This window comes from Penicillium citrinum (genome assembly GCF_028827155.1).
Source record: "Penicillium citrinum strain IBT 23319 chromosome Unknown utg000004l:1.0-2404223.0:1.0-2405248.0, whole genome shotgun sequence".
Classification (NCBI taxonomy): Eukaryota; Fungi; Ascomycota; class Eurotiomycetes; order Eurotiales; family Aspergillaceae; genus Penicillium; species Penicillium citrinum.
The window spans coordinates 1,544,215-1,562,112 of NW_026622689.1; the positions used below are offsets into that span (position 1 = coordinate 1,544,215).

Genomic DNA, 17,898 nt, shown 5'->3' on the forward strand with positions numbered 1-17,898 from the left:
TATCAAAGATCCTTCCATCATCAGGGACAGCTCGATCAATAGATGAGCTAGCCTGTTTGAAAGTTGTCATCTCATGACAATTCATGGTGACAATAATGAAAATTTCCACGTGGTTGAAAGGAGCAGAGAGTATGCGATATTTCAGAGATTCAGCATGGGCAGGGCTATCTGAGAAAGAAATGCGATAAACACGTTAACCCCGGCTCCGGCAGGGATATTGCAAGATTGTGCTGGCCGTAATTCAGATCGACAATGCAGGTTGCACGACTAATGTGGCGGCTGGCCTTGGCTTGGCCCCAAGTTGAAAGAGTTTGTCCGGCCGTCTATGTAGATTGGAATCTGCTCTAGTCACCGCTAATCAGCAAGAATGCTCTGCCAAGGCCGAGATGATCCTATTCAGGGTTCAAGTCTACGGTGTGGTTGGATACAACAATTGGGTGGCCCGAATTAGCATTCTCCCCAAGGAGGTCATCACCTTAGGATCCATATATCACATCTTGCTTCTATTTATATTCATATTTATACATAGCCTGATAACCTCCGAGTCGATATAATTTTGAGCCTCTCCAATAAGTGAATTCATGTCGTCTCAAGAAGATCTGAGGCCGCCCTTGTTGCCCGTCACAGACAATGACCATGGCGCGTGGGTTATTACTGTCAGCACGATCTTGCTCATTTTGACTATTCTTGTGACTGTGATTACTACGATATCGCGAATGAAAATGACTAGAAAACTTGCTTGGAAGGACATTGTCCTTGTAGTAGGATGTGTGGGTGGTATATCCGACAAATATCTACTTGATTATCAAGCTAATTCAATTAGACACTCTTTATACCCCAAACTGTGTGCATAAACGTGGCCAGCTCGAAAGGCATTGGGAAGCGCCATGAGGCTTTATCCCAATCTTCATTTTATGTCTATAGCAAGGTAATTCTATGTCTTGATGACACAAATTTCAGACCTTCTTTGTACAACTCTAGTTGACAACTTGTACGTTGGAACATATCAGGCCTTCTATTCAAGCCAGCTTCTAGCAGTCGTCGTTCTTGTTTGTTCAAAAGCCGCATTAGCCCTATTGGTTCTCTCACTCAAACCATTCTCAGGAATTGTACTAGCCTGCAAGGTCATTCTGGGTCTGATTTGTGGTTGGGCCGTGGCTGCATTGTTTGCCTTGGGGCTACAATGCGAACTGCCAAGCCCTTGGGATTCCAGTCAAGGTCGATGCGTGAATCAATATGGAATGTATGTCATGCTAGGAGTCGCCCATATGCTCCTTGATCTCGCCGTGATTGCTCTTCCGATCGCATTACTATGGCAAGTCCAGATTTCCCAGCGAAAACGACTTAATATTTCCGCCCTATTTGCATCACGCATTTTGTACGTCAAATATCATCCATCACCATGGCCCTTTTATCGTAATTACTCATTACTGACTAAGTTGATTGCTCCATTTCCAGAGTCGTGGCTCTCGCAATCCCAGGTATTCGGTCGCTGCAACCCTATTTCCATGCGAAACCCCTCGATCAACCCTGGCACGCTCTGATGCCAGCCATATGGCTCCAATTGATACAAAGCACCTCGATCCTCTGCACATGTCTACCCACTCTGAAGCGAGTCCTATCCGATCTGCAAACTGGGATGATGGCGGGAACAGTGTCGGACTTTTTTGAAACGTCAGTTTCAGGCGAACACGCCACACTCGATGAATCGTCCAAGTCAGACAGTCGGATTGGACAACGGTCGAGATCAGGATCGGCGATGAATCCACAGGGGGGATTGCAGCGATCTCGGCCGCAGATTGAACGAATGGATAGTCGGAAAAATCTACGAGAGAATGTCATTCATCAGTCTATTGATTATGAGGTTCGGTACGAGACTTCTGGTTCGTTGCATGCTTCGTCAACTATTCATGATTTTGATTTGATTCATGGCGAGTCATTGAGTATCCACCCATCACATGGCTTCTGATACTATTGTTGACCGGGAGAATGAATACGAAGTATATACGGAGTAAATGGGAACTTTTTTAAAGGGGATCATTTAGTGGATCTTTGATAGATCAGATAAGATTTTGGGCTGAAAAATTAATGTTTTAAAGTTTCGCCATCTTCTCTTCTTTCGGGGTTGCTCCGACGATCTTCGCTTCTCTGTGGCCACTAGTAATTATCATTCTGTGTACTTCGCCTTCTTTTTCTGCCCAACCTCGTCAATATTCTTCGATCGATTGAACCCATCACGGTGGTTTACCCATGTGATGGCGTTGCGGGTGGCGCGGGAAACTAGATTTCGCCCCAACTCTTCGCATCCCAAGACACACTTTACGGTCTCCACTGCTTTAAAGTGAGTGCGCGACAATCTATCAACTCGTGATATATCCAGCTCGCACGAGTATTTCCGAGCTTGACCAAGAGGATATAAAGCGGCGCTTGGAGAGCGGGGTGATAAACAGAGTAAATAAGTACATTGAGATGCAATAAGACTTCACGGCTAAAGGAGCCTAGCCATTGCAACAAATCCTTGCATCAAAGGTTCAAAATTCATTATTGTATGCTTCATATATACAGTACGCACAGTATCAAGTCAAATCTAAACAGAAAAGGGACTGAGTAATGGACTATATCAAGTCCGCTTGCAAGTCGCTGATGAAATGGATAACAAATGACAAAATGTGCATAATTTCCAATCCTCCTGCCCGCTAGGATGTTTGAGAGACTAGGTAATCCAAGTTGAATTCGTGTTTCTGCGAAAAAAAATACCAGCTCTGAATACCAGTCAAGTGGCTGTCGTCGCGAAGCCATATAGGTGTTCTAGAGCGATAAAGAAGCACTGATAGCTGGGCCAAAATGTGGTGTGAGACCCGGATAGTGCAAGAAGACCTCATAATTGGCCGGAAGTCCTCGAAAATGATTAGAAAGCGGCGGAGGGAACATAGTATTCTTTGCCTGGATTGAGTGGCCCTTGGGCCAATGAATGAAGTGTTGAGTTTGTCCGAAAATCCACGATTTGGTATACGCTCACACTTCCTTGAATTTGGATTGATGAGCATGAATAATCGGGGACCAGGGGAAGTGGCCAAGTGGAACGGTGAAGAACCCATTGCTCTTATCGAATATACCAGCGAAGGCGTTATACCAAGCTGCAAAGGCAGCTAGGATTCCAAAGACCCCACCGGCTTTTTGAACCGTGGCCATGATTTCCCCACTTGAGCCGCATTGGATATTTGCAATACCTAGCAGCAGGTAATTCATATCGAGGAAGAAGAATAACAGAAACATGGCGAGACTGGACTTCAATGTGCAGAGGAGCATTATAGTTGTGAAAATGAACCATGCCTTGAAAAATAGGTTAGCTTGCCTGGGTATACTTTAATGTCCCATAGTTTCAAGATACTTGCTTACCATCATGAAAAGTCCCATCAGCATTTCACTCTTACATACTTCATTGGCAGTCTGGGTAGTAACTTTAGTGCCGTCAAAATTGAGAAGCGCAAAAGAAACCCAGTATGCGCCATATGAGCAGAATGAGGTAGCGCCGAATGTATTTCCAAGTGCCATTTCCCTGAAATTGTTACTTTGACTTCCAATGGATCGAGAGTCCTAGGTGATCTATCACTCAACACTGAAAGAAACATACCACATTCCAACAAGTACTTGAATAATACCTCCATAAGCCAGTGCCGACGAGACATTCTCACCAGCGACTGACACGCCAGCAAAAACGCTCATTCCATTTGAGAGAAAAGCCGTCAAAGCGAAACCGCAAAGACCGAGGGGTGCTGGATTCGCGAATTTCCGCACCTCGGAGGGCGGAGGGCCCTGAGAACGAGGTGGCGGTGGAATATGATGACTTTCCGGGGTATGTGCACGAACAGGAGAGTAGTCGTGACCAGTTTGTGATGCCATTGGTGTTGAGCTCTGACTGTCAAGGCATGCTTGACTAAATGATTTAGTCTCAGCCTGGGGCTGTTTCAGCTCCGTCACGTTAATAATCTGTTCCATTAATAACAATTTCTCAAGTGAGGTAAATCTGCAAAAAGTGTGAGTAGAAGGCAGCGAAGAAAAAGAAAAGTAAACAAGCAAACGTAGTTTGAGGTTTATCCCGAAGAACGTCAAGATGTGGCACACTGGATATTTCTTGGTAAATATTTACCCAAATGCACAGCCTACACCAGTTTTTTTTCATGCCCAACCACAAGAAAACAATAGAAAGGAAAACCAGATTTTGCCACTACAACGCAAGGGCATCATCATATGTGTAAAGGAAAACGGCGAGTCCCGGGGTGAGCATCATGTGCGCACCTTGAAATGGTTAGCAGAGGCTAGTGAGGATGTTTCCCGGGGATTCTCCACAGGGACAAGAGGGAAATCTGCAAGATGATAGGTCCCAGAGACCTGGTTTGAGCTAGATATAGCTAGTCCGCGGGTAAGGCCGCTTTGAATAGGAAGTATATCGGATGCATTGACGAATTGAAGGTCCCGGCGTGTGAATGGTGGACTAGACCATCATAGACCCTCGGTATGATGTGCATGATGAGTGCATAGAAGTAGGATAAATTTGAGCTTGGCTTTTTGAATATAGTCTTGATATTTGTTGTCTTGAAGTACTCTTCGCGGAGCAAGAGAATCGACTCCTGAGGACAGTGGTAAACTTGAATGGGTTGTGGATTCAATGTCCAACCCGCCGACGCAGGGGAATAGAGGAAAAGCAATAACAAATGTGCAGTCCTTGGTAGAAAATAAAATAGACGCCGATCATGAAAGAGCAAACTTTGCAAAAAAATTTGACGTAATTCTCCTATATTCTCCGAATTTCCTTTTCCGACTATATCAAACCCTCGAGCCTCTTCCAACGTTTAGGTCAAAAACTTTGACTATGAATGATGAATCTGCTTTCGTGTGCCATAGGATGATTTAATGCAACAGCATGGTCCTCTTCGTCATTCCTCTGCTTTGTTGTCTCCCACTGGTATAGAATTGACTTGTGAATGTGGCATTGCGCGTCGAAAGCGGGTTGAAGTTGTGCGGAGTGCGCCGGCCTCCGCAAAACAGGAACGAGCCCCACCAAATCGCCGGGGGACTGACACTTGACCAATCAGCATGGACTCCCGAAGTATACGATCTGTCGCTATTGGGAAGCTTCACGCGATGGCATTGCGAGTTCAAGGTCGATGAGTTGTAGCCCTTTGTCAGCTAAGGCCTCACTTTTGAGTCATTTTGCAATTGAACAATGTTCATTTAGAACTCATATCTGACACTAGGGATGCTTCATATTGCTGTTCTCTGGATAGTAGAAGGTAAGAATGGATATGGAATTCAGGATTGAAAGAATACAAATACACCCTATTAAAATTGCAAACAAATGCTTACTTCGCCGTCACCCTACAAATGGCACAAGGCAGTAAGGTTTCATCGGACTTGGGGTTGGCATATTTCACAAGAGGTAAGTTCATCGAATCAACTGAAGGTTTGACTAAAAGTCTCATCCTCCCCCACACAGATCCGATAAAACAGCTTGGCGTATCTTCTGGCGGGTGCGACGAGGCTTGGCGCTTTGAGACGATAGGATCTGGATAAAATCATCCAGCATTGCACAAGCTTGAAGTCCATCATGCCCCATCGCCTGATAAGAATCGGCCCGGGTTCCGGAGCCATTGGCTCCTCGATCTTACCACCCGAAATCAGATATCCGCAAATTTGAAAACACTCTAATGCAACCTCTGCCGCGTTGATTGGGAGATGGCCCTTATCGAAAATTCGCGCTAATGCGAACTTGACCTCAAGAAGTGAGAAGCGTGGAACGGCTATTGCGGGCTTACTGTATGTCTTTTGCAGGGCTATGATCTTCTCTCTCACTTGTTCCGGGTTTCGCTCCTTTGGGTTTTGAAAAAATGCTCGAATTTCCTTCACAAGTCTTGCTCGTTTTGCGAGAGTCGCATCACTGGTCGAGGCTATGGAGATACAAATATCACACGTGCAAGAGAAACCTCGATCTTTGAAGTAGTTGATCTTACTGCAATCATTGTTGCGTTCGCGGTACCTGATAGTAATCTCCATGTCCGGTGGAAGATCTTTGGATGCCCGAAGGATCAACATGTCCCCGATGAAGCTGTGTTGCGTATTGAACTCGCATGAATGATTGACGTAAGAAGCCAGTCTCCATAGACCGCATGGTCCACGATGGGCCTCTGCGAACTCACTTTCGTCTTCGAGATGCATACTTGACTCGCTGCGACGCATCTGGACATTGCGGGTGGAAACATGGCTTACGAGCATGTTTAACGATACAATTTTGTGTAAAAAGAATCTGCAGCCGTCGGATTAGAAAAGGTCAAAGCTGTCGAGACATGGAATTACTTACGAATCAATGATGGGTCGTTCTCCGCGACCTTGAGATAAAGATACAGCGCTTTTGTAAGGCCCGGCGTGGAGGTCCATGAGCTGTGCTATGGACGATGGCCTGCAGCCAAGTTCCCGAATTACTTGAAGAGCTAATTCCATCCTTGCGGTTGGGAGGGCTCTTGCATAGTCCAGCCCGATCCAATACCCATGGGAATATATATTGTTGCCATGCGCATCCTGGAGGGAATGAATGTATCCAAAGGCCTTCTCGCAAAGAAGAAGATCGCCTGCTTTCACCTTCGCAGTTGTGAAAAGACCCCTACCACACGATTTAGTTTTTCGTACTTCAACATTGCCAATATAGGTAGCATGCTCTAGTCGGGGTATTCCTTTGTCCACATTGTCTTGCATCTCCTTGAATAGGTATCTGCCGCTCCTCTCCTCCACGCAGCGATTGATCGAATCTCTGAGCAACTTTCGTGTACGAGCATTATTAGGATATTTCTTGCAACAAAAAGCAACTAGGTCACTGCTCTCCCTGAATCGGCCAAGGTCGTAAAGAGCACGAGATTTCCGATATAACGCATCCTCGTAGGGTCCCATTTCAGCACTGATGTTTTCGAGTTCAAGGACCACAGCATCAAGCTTCCCAAGCTTATGAAATGCTTGCGCGCGATTGAACCTCAACGTCTGGCTCTCCGATCTCGACGAGGCCATCTCGAGCGCTTTGGAATAACTAATGAAGTTAGTGATTGGTTCCTGAAAATGCCATTAGGGTCAATTCCGAACTCACCAATCAATTGAATGAACATATTGGCCAGCTTTGTAGAGCTTGTTTCCTTCTGATTTCCATTTGTCGATCAACTTGTTGTTTCGCCCAGGCTTCCCCCTTTTCCACACGAGTGGAAGATTTTCGTCGTATCGGGAAAGGCATATGAGATCAGATGGGTGATCAACGCGAATACCCATTTCTCCCCAGGCAACTAGCTGAACCAAGGGCTCTTTGATAGCAATCGGCGAGAACATTTCGATTTGTCGATTTGCTAGCGCCTCGGCTGGGTTGAAGATCTGGATCAGGATTGCCCTCTCGTCTTCGTCCTCTGCCACTGCGAGGAGAGATCTTGTTTCGTCAACCGGAGAGATGAGTCGTAACACGAGGAATGAGCCTCGATGATGTGTAGATGAGCGTAGTTGGCAAATTTCAATCTTACGCAGCTCATTCACGGGCTTCAAGCATGGCTCATAGGGTGTGGTCTCAAACGAGTACTGGCACAGCACACTCCTTGTACCGGAGTCCAGATGGTGCTCCATGAAGCAAGAAACCAAGTCATTGCCCGAAGTATTTGCCAAAATGGGCTTCCCTTTCGATGCTTTCGCATCCAAGAGATGTTTTCGCTTTTCTAGAAGAACCTTTTCCAGGCCACCTACCGCGAAGTAGGTTCGATACTTCAAGAAGTCGTCCATTCTATCAGATTTGGTGTCACAGAACGATCAGTAATAAGCGAGTGAATGGTATGGTTGTAAATAGACAGATGAGATGAGTGGGAGGAAAGAAAAGTGAAAAGGTGAAGTCGGAGGGAAGTGAGGAAGGCGAATTTGGATGGCCCAAAGAGGAAGGAACGATGTATCCATCATCGCATAATCAAAACAAAAAATTCTACAATACAAATTATTATATACAATAGACTATATCGAACCCTTGAGCCTTGATTGACAGGATGCCAGATTAACTGATTTTGATATTCATACTATGAATCGATGGATGAATATTACTGCTACTTGTACAGCAAGCTAAAATCCATTTCATCGTGACGTGGTCGTAAAATGGCTAGGGCAGACCAAATAGTGTTCCAATTGAGCCTTCTACCAGATATTGGCTTGTCCTTTCATTTGTAAGTTGGCAATTGACTAGGGCACTTGGTATAGAATGTTCCTATTAGAGCGGGTGTTGTGCAAAGAACTTGAGCCTCATTGAGTCGCCGATGTGAAATATTCTGGCCTCTTGATCATCGATCAAGCGCCAAAAAAAAAAAGAAATTGGAAGTAAGATCAGAGCAGGCAGATGAAAACCCCATAGCGAGGTTACGAGAAAAGATAGGTATGGCTTTCGCCATAGCTGGCATGCTTCTTTTGCAAGAGCCTTTGCACCGACGGGAGTACCCTAAATTATAAAACAAAAGCATGCCCCCCCAGCACAGCACTGATAAACCCCTGGTAAATATAATGAAGCCGAGATACAGGCGGGAAACCCTCCTGCACTTTGGTAGATAATATCGGAGATCAATTAACGACTCCTATCCGGCGGCGCTGATACCACTGGCCAGCCAAGGAAAACCAGCGACTCTTGGAGGATTTTTTGTGACTCTGATGATTGCTTTTTACCCCACCACCCGGAAGGTGGCAATCCTGTCGGATAGAATCGGGAGAAGTACTTGTGTTTGGGCTATTGTGTATATCGTCACAAAGAATGGCAGCCCCAAGGTTTATCGTCAGCATTTGCTGAGGTTGTGAGATATCATGGACTGGAATAGATTGTCAATAATGGTTCCGGGGTTGCCTTCCGAGAACTTCGATCTCTGGCAAGCAATCTTACCTTCTGCATCAGCCTCTGTGATTATTGGATCTAGGTCTTTTGCTTTCATTGTGGGTGTTGGGCCATCGTCGAAGTAGGGCCTGTATCGCTGGAACCCCAAGAGAGGTACGTATTCCACGATCTCTTCCATTGTGAATTATGTATTGCGGGGCAGATTCTTCCTTGTAGCTGATATGTGAATGATTGTTTCGAAGTTGTTCTTTTTGAAGCCGAACCTGCCTTTTATCTATGCCCTGGGAAGTCACAAACAAACATCTTTTTCAATGTGATACTGAGTTGAGTATAGTTCGAATATGAAAATGCCGCATGGGACTTTGCCACTCGTAATTTTTTTAGAACTGGTCTCGAACTGCTAGTATGCTGCACGTCAATCTCTGAACGACGCTAGTTTTGAGATAAGAAATCTCCTTGGTCTTTTTAGCACAATTTTGTAGTTCTATCCACCGGCCCATACCAGCGCTCATGCGATGTGGCCTTTTTGATTTTTATTTTTTTTGTTCGCTCTAAAAAAGCACCAAAGTATCATGATCTGGCGGGCTATATTAATATCGGAGAATCCATCGCAACGTGATTTAAACACTGAGACGAGATCTGATCCAAAAATCCTCGCAAGCTATCATGAGCAAAATGTTCCATTTCCGATAGCGAAATATTGTCTATCAAAATGGCGAATAAAACGGTACCTGGACTTGCATGGTGTGCGGGTTACGGAGCCTTATTGCCACTAGACTAAGGCCTTTTTCTATAATTAGTGCATTAAGAAAGGTGATCTAGTGCCGGGGCTATTGCTTCGGCTTCTTTGCCAATAAATGACCTTGTGAATATTCATTGTAAAGATCCATCGATCATATGAATGATATCCGACGCATCTCTGCACCAAAATGTGCACTTCTGGGAGTCAGCAATAACACTAAAGAACAGCATCGCCAGCCGGAAGGCTTGGCGATAGCGACTTGTTGCGGTATAACAGTGGTAACGGAGACTAAACCTGTGCCGGGGTTAGTCCCATGCTAACTTAGCGTATCACTCGAATTCTAGAATTGACATTAGTAACATTGAACTCACTAGAAATCTTCTCTTTTTTTTGCTTGGGTCTGATTTCGTAAATCCTTTCGGTCAGGACGTCAATTTTCGCTTAGAGGCTCTAGGCACATATCAATTTCTCTCTTCCTCAAGTCATCAACACTATAGGATAAAGTAACTTATTACAATGAGGATACTCCCCGAGGCGCATTATAGTTTTGGATATACTTTAGTTGAAGTAACGCACACAACTGGACTTGACCCAAAGTGTTCAGAAGACTCTTGTAAGATCAATTCGAAGCGGGAAGGGGAAGGAAGTATATCGACCCAGAAGCAAGATTTAGACCAGATATGATCCATAGTTAGTGGTATTGGAAACCTTCGCTGACAACGTTCTATTCCACCATGGATGCGACAGCGGAGAGTAGAAACTAACTATAAGGAATACTCTGAGTAATTCTAAACGGCCAGAATCAAACACTAAACCCCTAGCTATCTTCGAATAGAAGGGGATACAACTATCTGAATTCTACTTTAAAGTCAAACGTGGTACATACCTTTGATGCGTTGCCTTGGCTCATGACGGCCAGGACGACCTTTTAATGATCAACTGAAAAACATCCTCAAAAGAACCCTTATTTGAAATATCGAAATACGAGCTACTCCCCAGGCACCAACTCCACGATGACAGGAAATATGGTTCAGCTCAGCAGCCGGATGAAGAACGACGGCTTATTGCTTGATGCCTAGGCAAGCATCCATATCTCTATAAAATGTACACACAAATTTGTTGCATCTTTCCGGTAAAAGATGACTCGAAGGAATCTCAAGACAAGATCATCAAAATGTTGCGATATGGGCTTGAGAGACTTGCTAGAGACTTCCCATGGATAGCAGGGAATGTTATATATGATGAGACAGACCACCTCTACAAGATTATCCCGACTGGAGTGATCCCTCTGATTGTGAATGAGCTACGACAGGAAACCGTCGTGCCGGCCATGAGTCATTTGAGAGCCGCCGGCTTCCCTTGCGAATTTCTGGAAGAAAGCCTCGTGGCGCCATATCCCACCATCGATAGGTTTCAAGCAGCCAGTCATCCGGCGAAAGTATCTGCGCCAGTCTTCGCAGTACAGGCGAATTTCATTCTGGGTGGTCTAATACTCACGTTCATCACCTAGCACAGTGTCACAGACGTGACTGGACAATATAATATCATGGCTCTCTTCTCAAAGGCTTGCCATGGAACTCTGTTTACAGAGGAAGAACTAGCCATTGGTATGATGGACCGCACAAAGGTCATTCCATTATTGGACGACAGTTATGACATATGGAATCCAGGACCGGAACTTGATAATCATATACAGAAACCCCAGACCAAATCATCAACTGGACAGGCTACAAATATGACTTGGGCATGTGTAGATTTCTCTCAGGAGTCCTTGCATCGACTCAAATCACAGGCCACCGCAACGAAAGATTCATCCACTCCATTTGTATCCACAGACGACGCGATTTGTGCATTCATCTGGAAACGTATCTCTTGTGCTCGACTGAATTGACTGGATCCCATGATTCCTTCCACAATGTCGCGTATTGTCAATATCAGAGAGCGTATGGGCATACCTAATTCCTATCTCGGAATGTTTTTTAGTGTCACATTTCAAAACATGACCCTTCAAAATTTAGCTCACAAGCCTATTGGCGAAATTGCATCATACCTTCGTTCCCTGCTTGGTCCGAACGTGGTGGATTTGGTATACCATGCTTGTGCTTTCAGCACTTTCATTTCTAGATCGGCGGACCAAAAGAACCTTGCATATTTCACGGCAAACATGAATACTTCTCATGATCTCATGACAAGCTCTTGGTCGAATATACGGTGCTACGAGTATGATTATAATATTGGATTAGGCAGACCGGACGCAGTTCGCAGGCCAATCTTTCCAGCATTTGAGAGGTTGATCTATCTCATGCCTAGATTGACGAGTGGTGGCCTGACCGTTCAGATTTGCCTTCGTGATGGGGATTGGGCTCATTTGAAAAGAGATGCTGAGTTCAACTTATTTGCGACGTATATTGTGGCAGGGTAATTGTCGATACTTAGGGGCGAATCTATGAACATGGATGCTTTCAATTGACTATATCCAAATACAAGTGATGGAGTTCTGCCAGTAGTCACATACCATTATCATAATATTGTAAGATATAGGAATAGAGAAAGCAAAACCCAACCACAAAAGGGTTCTAGAAGGTAAGATAGGCTCACGGAAGAGCCGTTAGACTCGAACGGCTAAAGTCTATTTATCCTCGGAAAAATACTTTTGGAAGTCCCTGCCTATTCCCCAAATCCAAAGCAAATACGACTCGAGACTATGGAGACTCCATAAGTCCTGCGAGGCCTGGAAGCCTGAACGTACGAGGCATGTTGGCTTGATCAGTTATAGATGGAACGGTAAAATTAGTTAGTAGGACGAGTGAATGAAGCGTTACATCCCTCGAGAGTTCCAAGTTTCCAAACTTTTGATTACGGTGCTGGTAAAGGTATCTTGCCAACTGCGCGGTGTCATCATGAGCCATCCACATTTAAATGAAAGTGAGAAGATCAGAACGAGTGCAATCCTCTGAATGTAAGTCATGTATGAACATTGTCGAGTTAGTACTCGAGATTGTCGAGTTAAAGAATCTGTGCCCTCACGTCGAGAATCACTTGGATGGGAGGATCCAAACTACAAACCATATTCAGCAAGTGCTGTGCATCTGATATGCTGGTGGATGATATATCTCGGCTTGGTATGGATGCGACTGAATTTTTCGGATAGAACAAATTTTGTAAGACTAGTGCATTTGTATGGCTCTTTTCTGGTAGATCCAACTGATGGACACTCAAAGGAAGTGATCTTTGTGAGTCATTTGTTCCACTGAATCCAGTCATGGGGCGTGATTTGAGCTCTTCTATGTCCCAACCAGAAGCAGACAGCTTTTGGGGAAATGCTCTTATCTCCCTTGGAAAGGCGATATGGCCAAGGAAATAATCCACCACAGCCTTGGAAAACCGAAGAGCAGGAAATATCTCGCTGACACAATGATGTCGGTCTTCAAGATTCACTCCCATGATTTGACGGTAGGCGTGCGGCAGGTTTGGCGAGTCACTTATCCACGTCTGATATTCTATATCGGCTTGATCTGCTTTCTGTAGATCTTCAAAGGCTAGGAAAAGATCATCATTGCTGAGACCAGAATAGTAATAGTTCAGGGATGTCAGTATGATCACAACGACTGGATGACTTAACTCGGAACGAAGCGAGGGGTTATCTTTGGCCCGATACGGCACACAAAGCTTTGTAGGCGGGTTTCTGTCCGGACCAGGCCAACAATTGACCCTCCAACGCTTTTCTCCGAAGCAGAATACTAGAACACCTCTAGCCAAGAGGCCGCGGAGCAGGAGAAGGGAGGCTTTGGTAGTGTCTGTCCAGAAGCCTTCTGCACTGCTATTCCCATTCTCAGTAACTACTGTACTATCTATCATCGGCAGGCACGCGTGAAAAGATCCTTGAGAATTGGGAAGGAGCAATCAAGGCATCCATCACATTGCTGATTTAATTCAAAGTCCCTCAAGTCTCTTCGCACACAAGACATTAACTACTGGGATATATATGTATGCACATATACTCTCAAACTAGAGATCTCATTGCACGAAATATCACAACATACTGCAAAGCTTAAAACAAATATCCAGACTCGGCTTGGGCAGTAGTCTCCAACATCCGCAAGTTTTCTCTGCGTTTTCAATTCTGTCAACTTTTCGCAATATAAGGTATGATACAATATTATGTTTGCACAGCTAGGGCATCTTTTACGACTAATGTATTTATATCGTACTATGCGTGATGCCTCTACAGACTAACTACAGAATAGTCAATGACCACGCTGGGACCTACTAATCTACCTGATATGCTGGTAGTAGAATAAGGCCATTATTCTACTACCAGCATAGCTGTCTAGGTAAACAGCTTACTCCATACTATTAGTAGGGCATATACTATATGCCAGTATCATTAAGATAGTATCTTGCTAGGGAATGCCAGCTGGGTCATCAGAGCTCTGCGGGGAAGGGCAGGAGAAATCGCTATCCTATATCACACAGAACATGATCTTCTCCGTATCCATCATCCAATCATGCTAAGATGCCTTTCAAAATTACATGTAAATATATCTTTTTACCCTTTAATAAGAGTATAACTATGCGGATTGATTGATTATGCTTCAAAATATGTTACTACTAAGTATAAGACAGTTGCATCGGACCCACCCGCCTCCGCCTCCGCATTCCATCATGCCGCATCCGATCTCCCTTCCATCACCCTTTTTCTTCTCATCCTCCTCAATCTACCTCTTCTCATCCATTCTTGTCAACATTTTACCTGCATTTGAGCTCTTCCCTCATCGTCTTATTCTGACCTTTCCCCATATTGACCAACGACCGACATCATGGGTGGAGACGCTCCGCATCTCGCCCCCACACCTTCCAACTCACTTCCCCGCTTGGCTGAACGCCCTGTCGGTCAGCGCATCACCAAGATCTATACTGACCGTCTTAAACAATTCACTGCGACTGGCCAGTATGAGGGACAAAACCTTGTATCTAAGTATAACGAGGCCGTGAGCTCTGATCCAGAACATGTCAAGCTCTCTGTTTACTCCGTCCCTGACCTCCAGCGCCCACCTTTCAAAGAGGCAACCTCACACGAATTCACCCCAACGCATATCGGCGCCTCATTTGGTCCAAGCTGGTCTACCCATTGGTTTTGCATTAAGTTGACCATCCCCGAGCACATGCGTCAGAAAGAACGACTCGAATTCCATTGGGATGCCAATAACGAGGGTCTGATTTGGACTGAGGAAGGACACCCGTTACAGGGCTTGACAGGTGGCGGAGAGCGCATCGAATGGATCATTCCAGATGAGTGGCGTGATGGGAAGGAACATACATTCTATATCGAAATGGCTTGCAATGGCATGTTCGGTAACGCTCCCGGCGGCGACAGCATCCAACCGCCAAGACCGGATAAGCAATATACGCTGAGCAAAGCACAGATTACAGCAGTAAATCTAGCCGCTCGTGCTCTTTTTTATGACTTTTGGATCATTGGAGATGCGGCTCGCGAATTTCCGGGGGACTCATGGGAGGCCCATGAAGCCAATATGGTAGGCAACGCCATGATCGATGCTTTCATTGCCGGCAACGGAAGCAATGAATCTATCAATCAGGCTCGGAAAATTGCCCAGAAGTATATTGGTGACAAGGTTGATTCATCCGAAGTTTATTCTCCGGATACGGCACCCTTCGTTTACGCTATAGGCCACTGTCATATCGACACTTGTTGGCTCTGGCCCTGGGCAGAAACCAAGCGAAAGGTTGCACGGTCTTGGTCAAATCAATGTGACCTCATGGACCGCTATCCAGAGCACCGATTTGCCTGCTCTCAGGCACAGCAGTTTAAGTGGCTCAAGCAATATTACCCGTCTGTTTTCGACCGTGTCAAACGCTGGGTGAAAAAGGGCCATTTCCAGCCCATCGGTGGCAGCTGGGTTGAACATGATACAAATATGCCCAGTGGAGAGTCTCTTGTACGTCAATTTCTCTACGGACAGCGATTCTTCGAAAGCCATTTCGGTAAACGTGCAACTACCTTTTGGTTGCCTGATACATTTGGCTACTCCACTCAGATTCCTCAAATCTGTCGCCTTGCTGGCATGAGCCGATTCTTCACTCAGAAGCTGAGCTGGAACAACATTAATAATTTCCCTCACACGACTTTCCAATGGGTTGCTTTGGATGGCAGCCAGGTGATGTGCCACATGGCTCCCGCAGAGACCTACACTGCGGAGGCTCACTTCGGCGATTTAAAGCGCAGTGTCACTCAGCACAAGTCTATGGACAAGGACAAATCGTCACTTCTAGTCTTCGGTAAAGGTGATGGTGGCGGTGGGCCTACTTTCGGACATCTCGAAAAACTACGACGAGCCCGTGGCCTAAGTGATAAGGTCGGATCTCTTCCTCGTGTGAAGATGGGTGACTCTGTGGATGACTTCTTCGACAAGCTAGAAGCCAATGCTGCGAATGGTACCGAGTTTGCGACGTGGTATGGGGAATTATACTTCGAGCTCCACCGAGGTACCTACACGACTCAGGCCAATAACAAGCGCAACAATCGCAAGTCCGAATTCCTGCTACGAGAGATCGAATACCTTGCGACCCTCGCGACTGTCTACGGCAAAAACAAAGACTACAGCTATCCAAAGGAGCAGATTGACGAAATGTGGGAAGGTGTTCTCCTTTGCCAGTTCCATGATTGCCTTCCTGGCAGCTCCATCGAGATGTGCTACGATGATTCGGATAAATTGTACGCCGAAATTTTTGAGACCGGCGACGCGTTGCGCAAGGATGCTCTTGCAGCTTTGGGCATCACCGGTAACAATAGCAAGGATCTTGTTGCGCTTAACACTCTTCCATGGCATCGCATTGAAGTGGTCAAAGTCCCCGATGCCGCGACTTCCTCTAGCGGATCAAAGTATACTCAAGCTAGTGGGTCTACAGGTCTGATCCAATGCACGCCGGTCGATTTCAAAACCACTGCATCGGTCACAGTCTCTGAAATCAAGCCTGGGGTCTTCCGCCTGTCCAACAATAAGCTCCGAGTCGATGTCCACGATGGTGTAATCATTTCCCTTTACGACGTTGAGCAGGATAAAGAAATTATTCCAGAAGGTGGAAAGGCCGGCCAGCTTGTTATATTCGATGACAAGCCTCTTTACTGGCAAGCCTGGGACGTTGAAGTGTTCCACCTCGAATCTCGCAAAGAGCTTCCCCCCGGCAAGACCAGTATTGCAGAGAATGATCCCCATCGCGCGAGTGTTGTGACGGAGACTAAGGTTAGCGAGAATAGCTGGGTTAGGACAACAATTAGTCTCTCTGCTGCTGTTTCTTCTGAGCCATCATATGTTGAGTTCGAGAGCGAGGTGGAATGGCAGGAGACGATGAAGTTCCTCAAGGTCGAGTTCCCAGTTGACATCACTAATACAGAAGCCTCCTACGAGACTCAGTATGGTATCGTCAGACGCCCTACTCACTACAACACAAGGTAAACCATTCAACCGCCAAATTCTCTTTCCGAATCTGCCAAACTAACTTTTCCTAGCTGGGACATGGCGAAATTTGAGGTCTGTTGCCATAAATGGGCCGATCTCTCCGAGAACGGCTACGGTGTCTCGGTTCTTAATGACTCCAAGTATGGCTTCGCTACTTGCGGCAACCTCATGCGCCTCTCATTGCTCCGTGCTCCCAAAGCTCCCGACGCTCACGCCGATATGGGACGTCATCGCATTCGCTATGCTATCCTCCCCCATGCTGGGCCTCTTGATGCCCGAACCATTCGAGCCGGTTACAATTTCAATCAGCCTCTTGTTGTCGAGCAGGGTAGCTCTCGTGCTGCGGCGACTAGCGGTGCTTTCAAGGCTGTTTCTGTCCAAGGAGCAGAGTCACTTATCCTTGATGCTGTCAAGCGTGGCGAGGATGATGAGGACGTTTCTACAAGTGATATCCCTGCGCGGAAGGGAAGGAGCATTATTGTCCGGATTTATGAGTCTCTGGGTGGCAAGGCCCGCGGCTCTATCCATAGTGGTCTTCCCGTCAAGCGTGTCTGGAAGTGTAATGTTCTGGAGGATGACGAGGAGGAGTTGCAGGTTCGGAAAACGGATGATGGATCTGCGGTTTCCATTGAGCTTCGAGCGTTTGAGGTCGCTACTTTCCGGCTGCAGCTCTAGTTTTTCTTTGACCTGTGTATATGCCATGTCGAGTTTTATCTTAGCCGATCTTTTATACGAACATTCAAATGACAGGCTTGGTTTCTTTTATTCATACCACCATTTTTAAATAGCAC

At 45.8% G+C, this 17,898-nt stretch overlaps 7 protein-coding genes across 7 annotated transcripts; 4 read left to right on the forward strand and 3 right to left on the reverse strand.

Moving 5' to 3' along the window:
- Positions 1–1,250: 1,250 nt before the first annotated feature.
- Positions 1,251–1,969, forward strand: N7469_005530 (uncharacterized protein; the record flags this gene model as incomplete). Its single annotated transcript, XM_056644450.1, has 2 exons — positions 1,251–1,378; positions 1,459–1,969. The coding sequence occupies 2 exons, from the start codon at positions 1,251–1,253 to the stop codon at positions 1,967–1,969; spliced, it is 639 nt and encodes a 212-aa protein (XP_056501264.1).
- A 1,046-nt stretch (positions 1,970–3,015) lies between these two features.
- N7469_005531 (acetate uptake transporter family protein) lies at positions 3,016–3,999 on the reverse strand (the record flags this gene model as incomplete). Its single annotated transcript, XM_056644451.1, has 3 exons — positions 3,016–3,333; positions 3,400–3,559; positions 3,635–3,999. The coding sequence occupies 3 exons, from the start codon at positions 3,997–3,999 to the stop codon at positions 3,016–3,018; spliced, it is 843 nt and encodes a 280-aa protein (XP_056501265.1).
- A 1,455-nt stretch (positions 4,000–5,454) lies between these two features.
- Positions 5,455–7,803, reverse strand: N7469_005532 (TPR domain protein; the record flags this gene model as incomplete). Its single annotated transcript, XM_056644452.1, has 3 exons — positions 5,455–6,304; positions 6,359–7,075; positions 7,133–7,803. 3 exons carry the CDS (start codon positions 7,801–7,803, stop codon positions 5,455–5,457), a joined length of 2,238 nt encoding a protein of 745 aa, XP_056501266.1.
- An 816-nt stretch (positions 7,804–8,619) lies between these two features.
- On the reverse strand, positions 8,620–9,062 carry N7469_005533 (uncharacterized protein; the record flags this gene model as incomplete). The annotated part of the gene is made up of 2 exons (XM_056644453.1): positions 8,620–8,861; positions 8,933–9,062. The coding sequence occupies 2 exons, from the start codon at positions 9,060–9,062 to the stop codon at positions 8,620–8,622; spliced, it is 372 nt and encodes a 123-aa protein (XP_056501267.1).
- A 1,738-nt stretch (positions 9,063–10,800) lies between these two features.
- N7469_005534 (Acetyltransferase) lies at positions 10,801–11,517 on the forward strand (the record flags this gene model as incomplete). Its single annotated transcript, XM_056644454.1, has 2 exons — positions 10,801–11,064; positions 11,137–11,517. 2 exons carry the CDS (start codon positions 10,801–10,803, stop codon positions 11,515–11,517), a joined length of 645 nt encoding a protein of 214 aa, XP_056501268.1.
- Positions 11,518–11,541: 24 nt separating this feature from the next.
- On the forward strand, positions 11,542–12,048 carry N7469_005535 (uncharacterized protein; the record flags this gene model as incomplete). Its single annotated transcript, XM_056644455.1, has 1 exon — positions 11,542–12,048. One exon carries the CDS (start codon positions 11,542–11,544, stop codon positions 12,046–12,048), a length of 507 nt encoding a protein of 168 aa, XP_056501269.1.
- A 2,398-nt stretch (positions 12,049–14,446) lies between these two features.
- ams1 (alpha-mannosidase) lies at positions 14,447–17,782 on the forward strand (the record flags this gene model as incomplete). The annotated part of the gene is made up of 2 exons (XM_056644456.1): positions 14,447–17,100; positions 17,158–17,782. 2 exons carry the CDS (start codon positions 14,447–14,449, stop codon positions 17,780–17,782), a joined length of 3,279 nt encoding a protein of 1,092 aa, XP_056501270.1.
- Between the last annotated feature and the right edge of the window lie 116 nt (positions 17,783–17,898).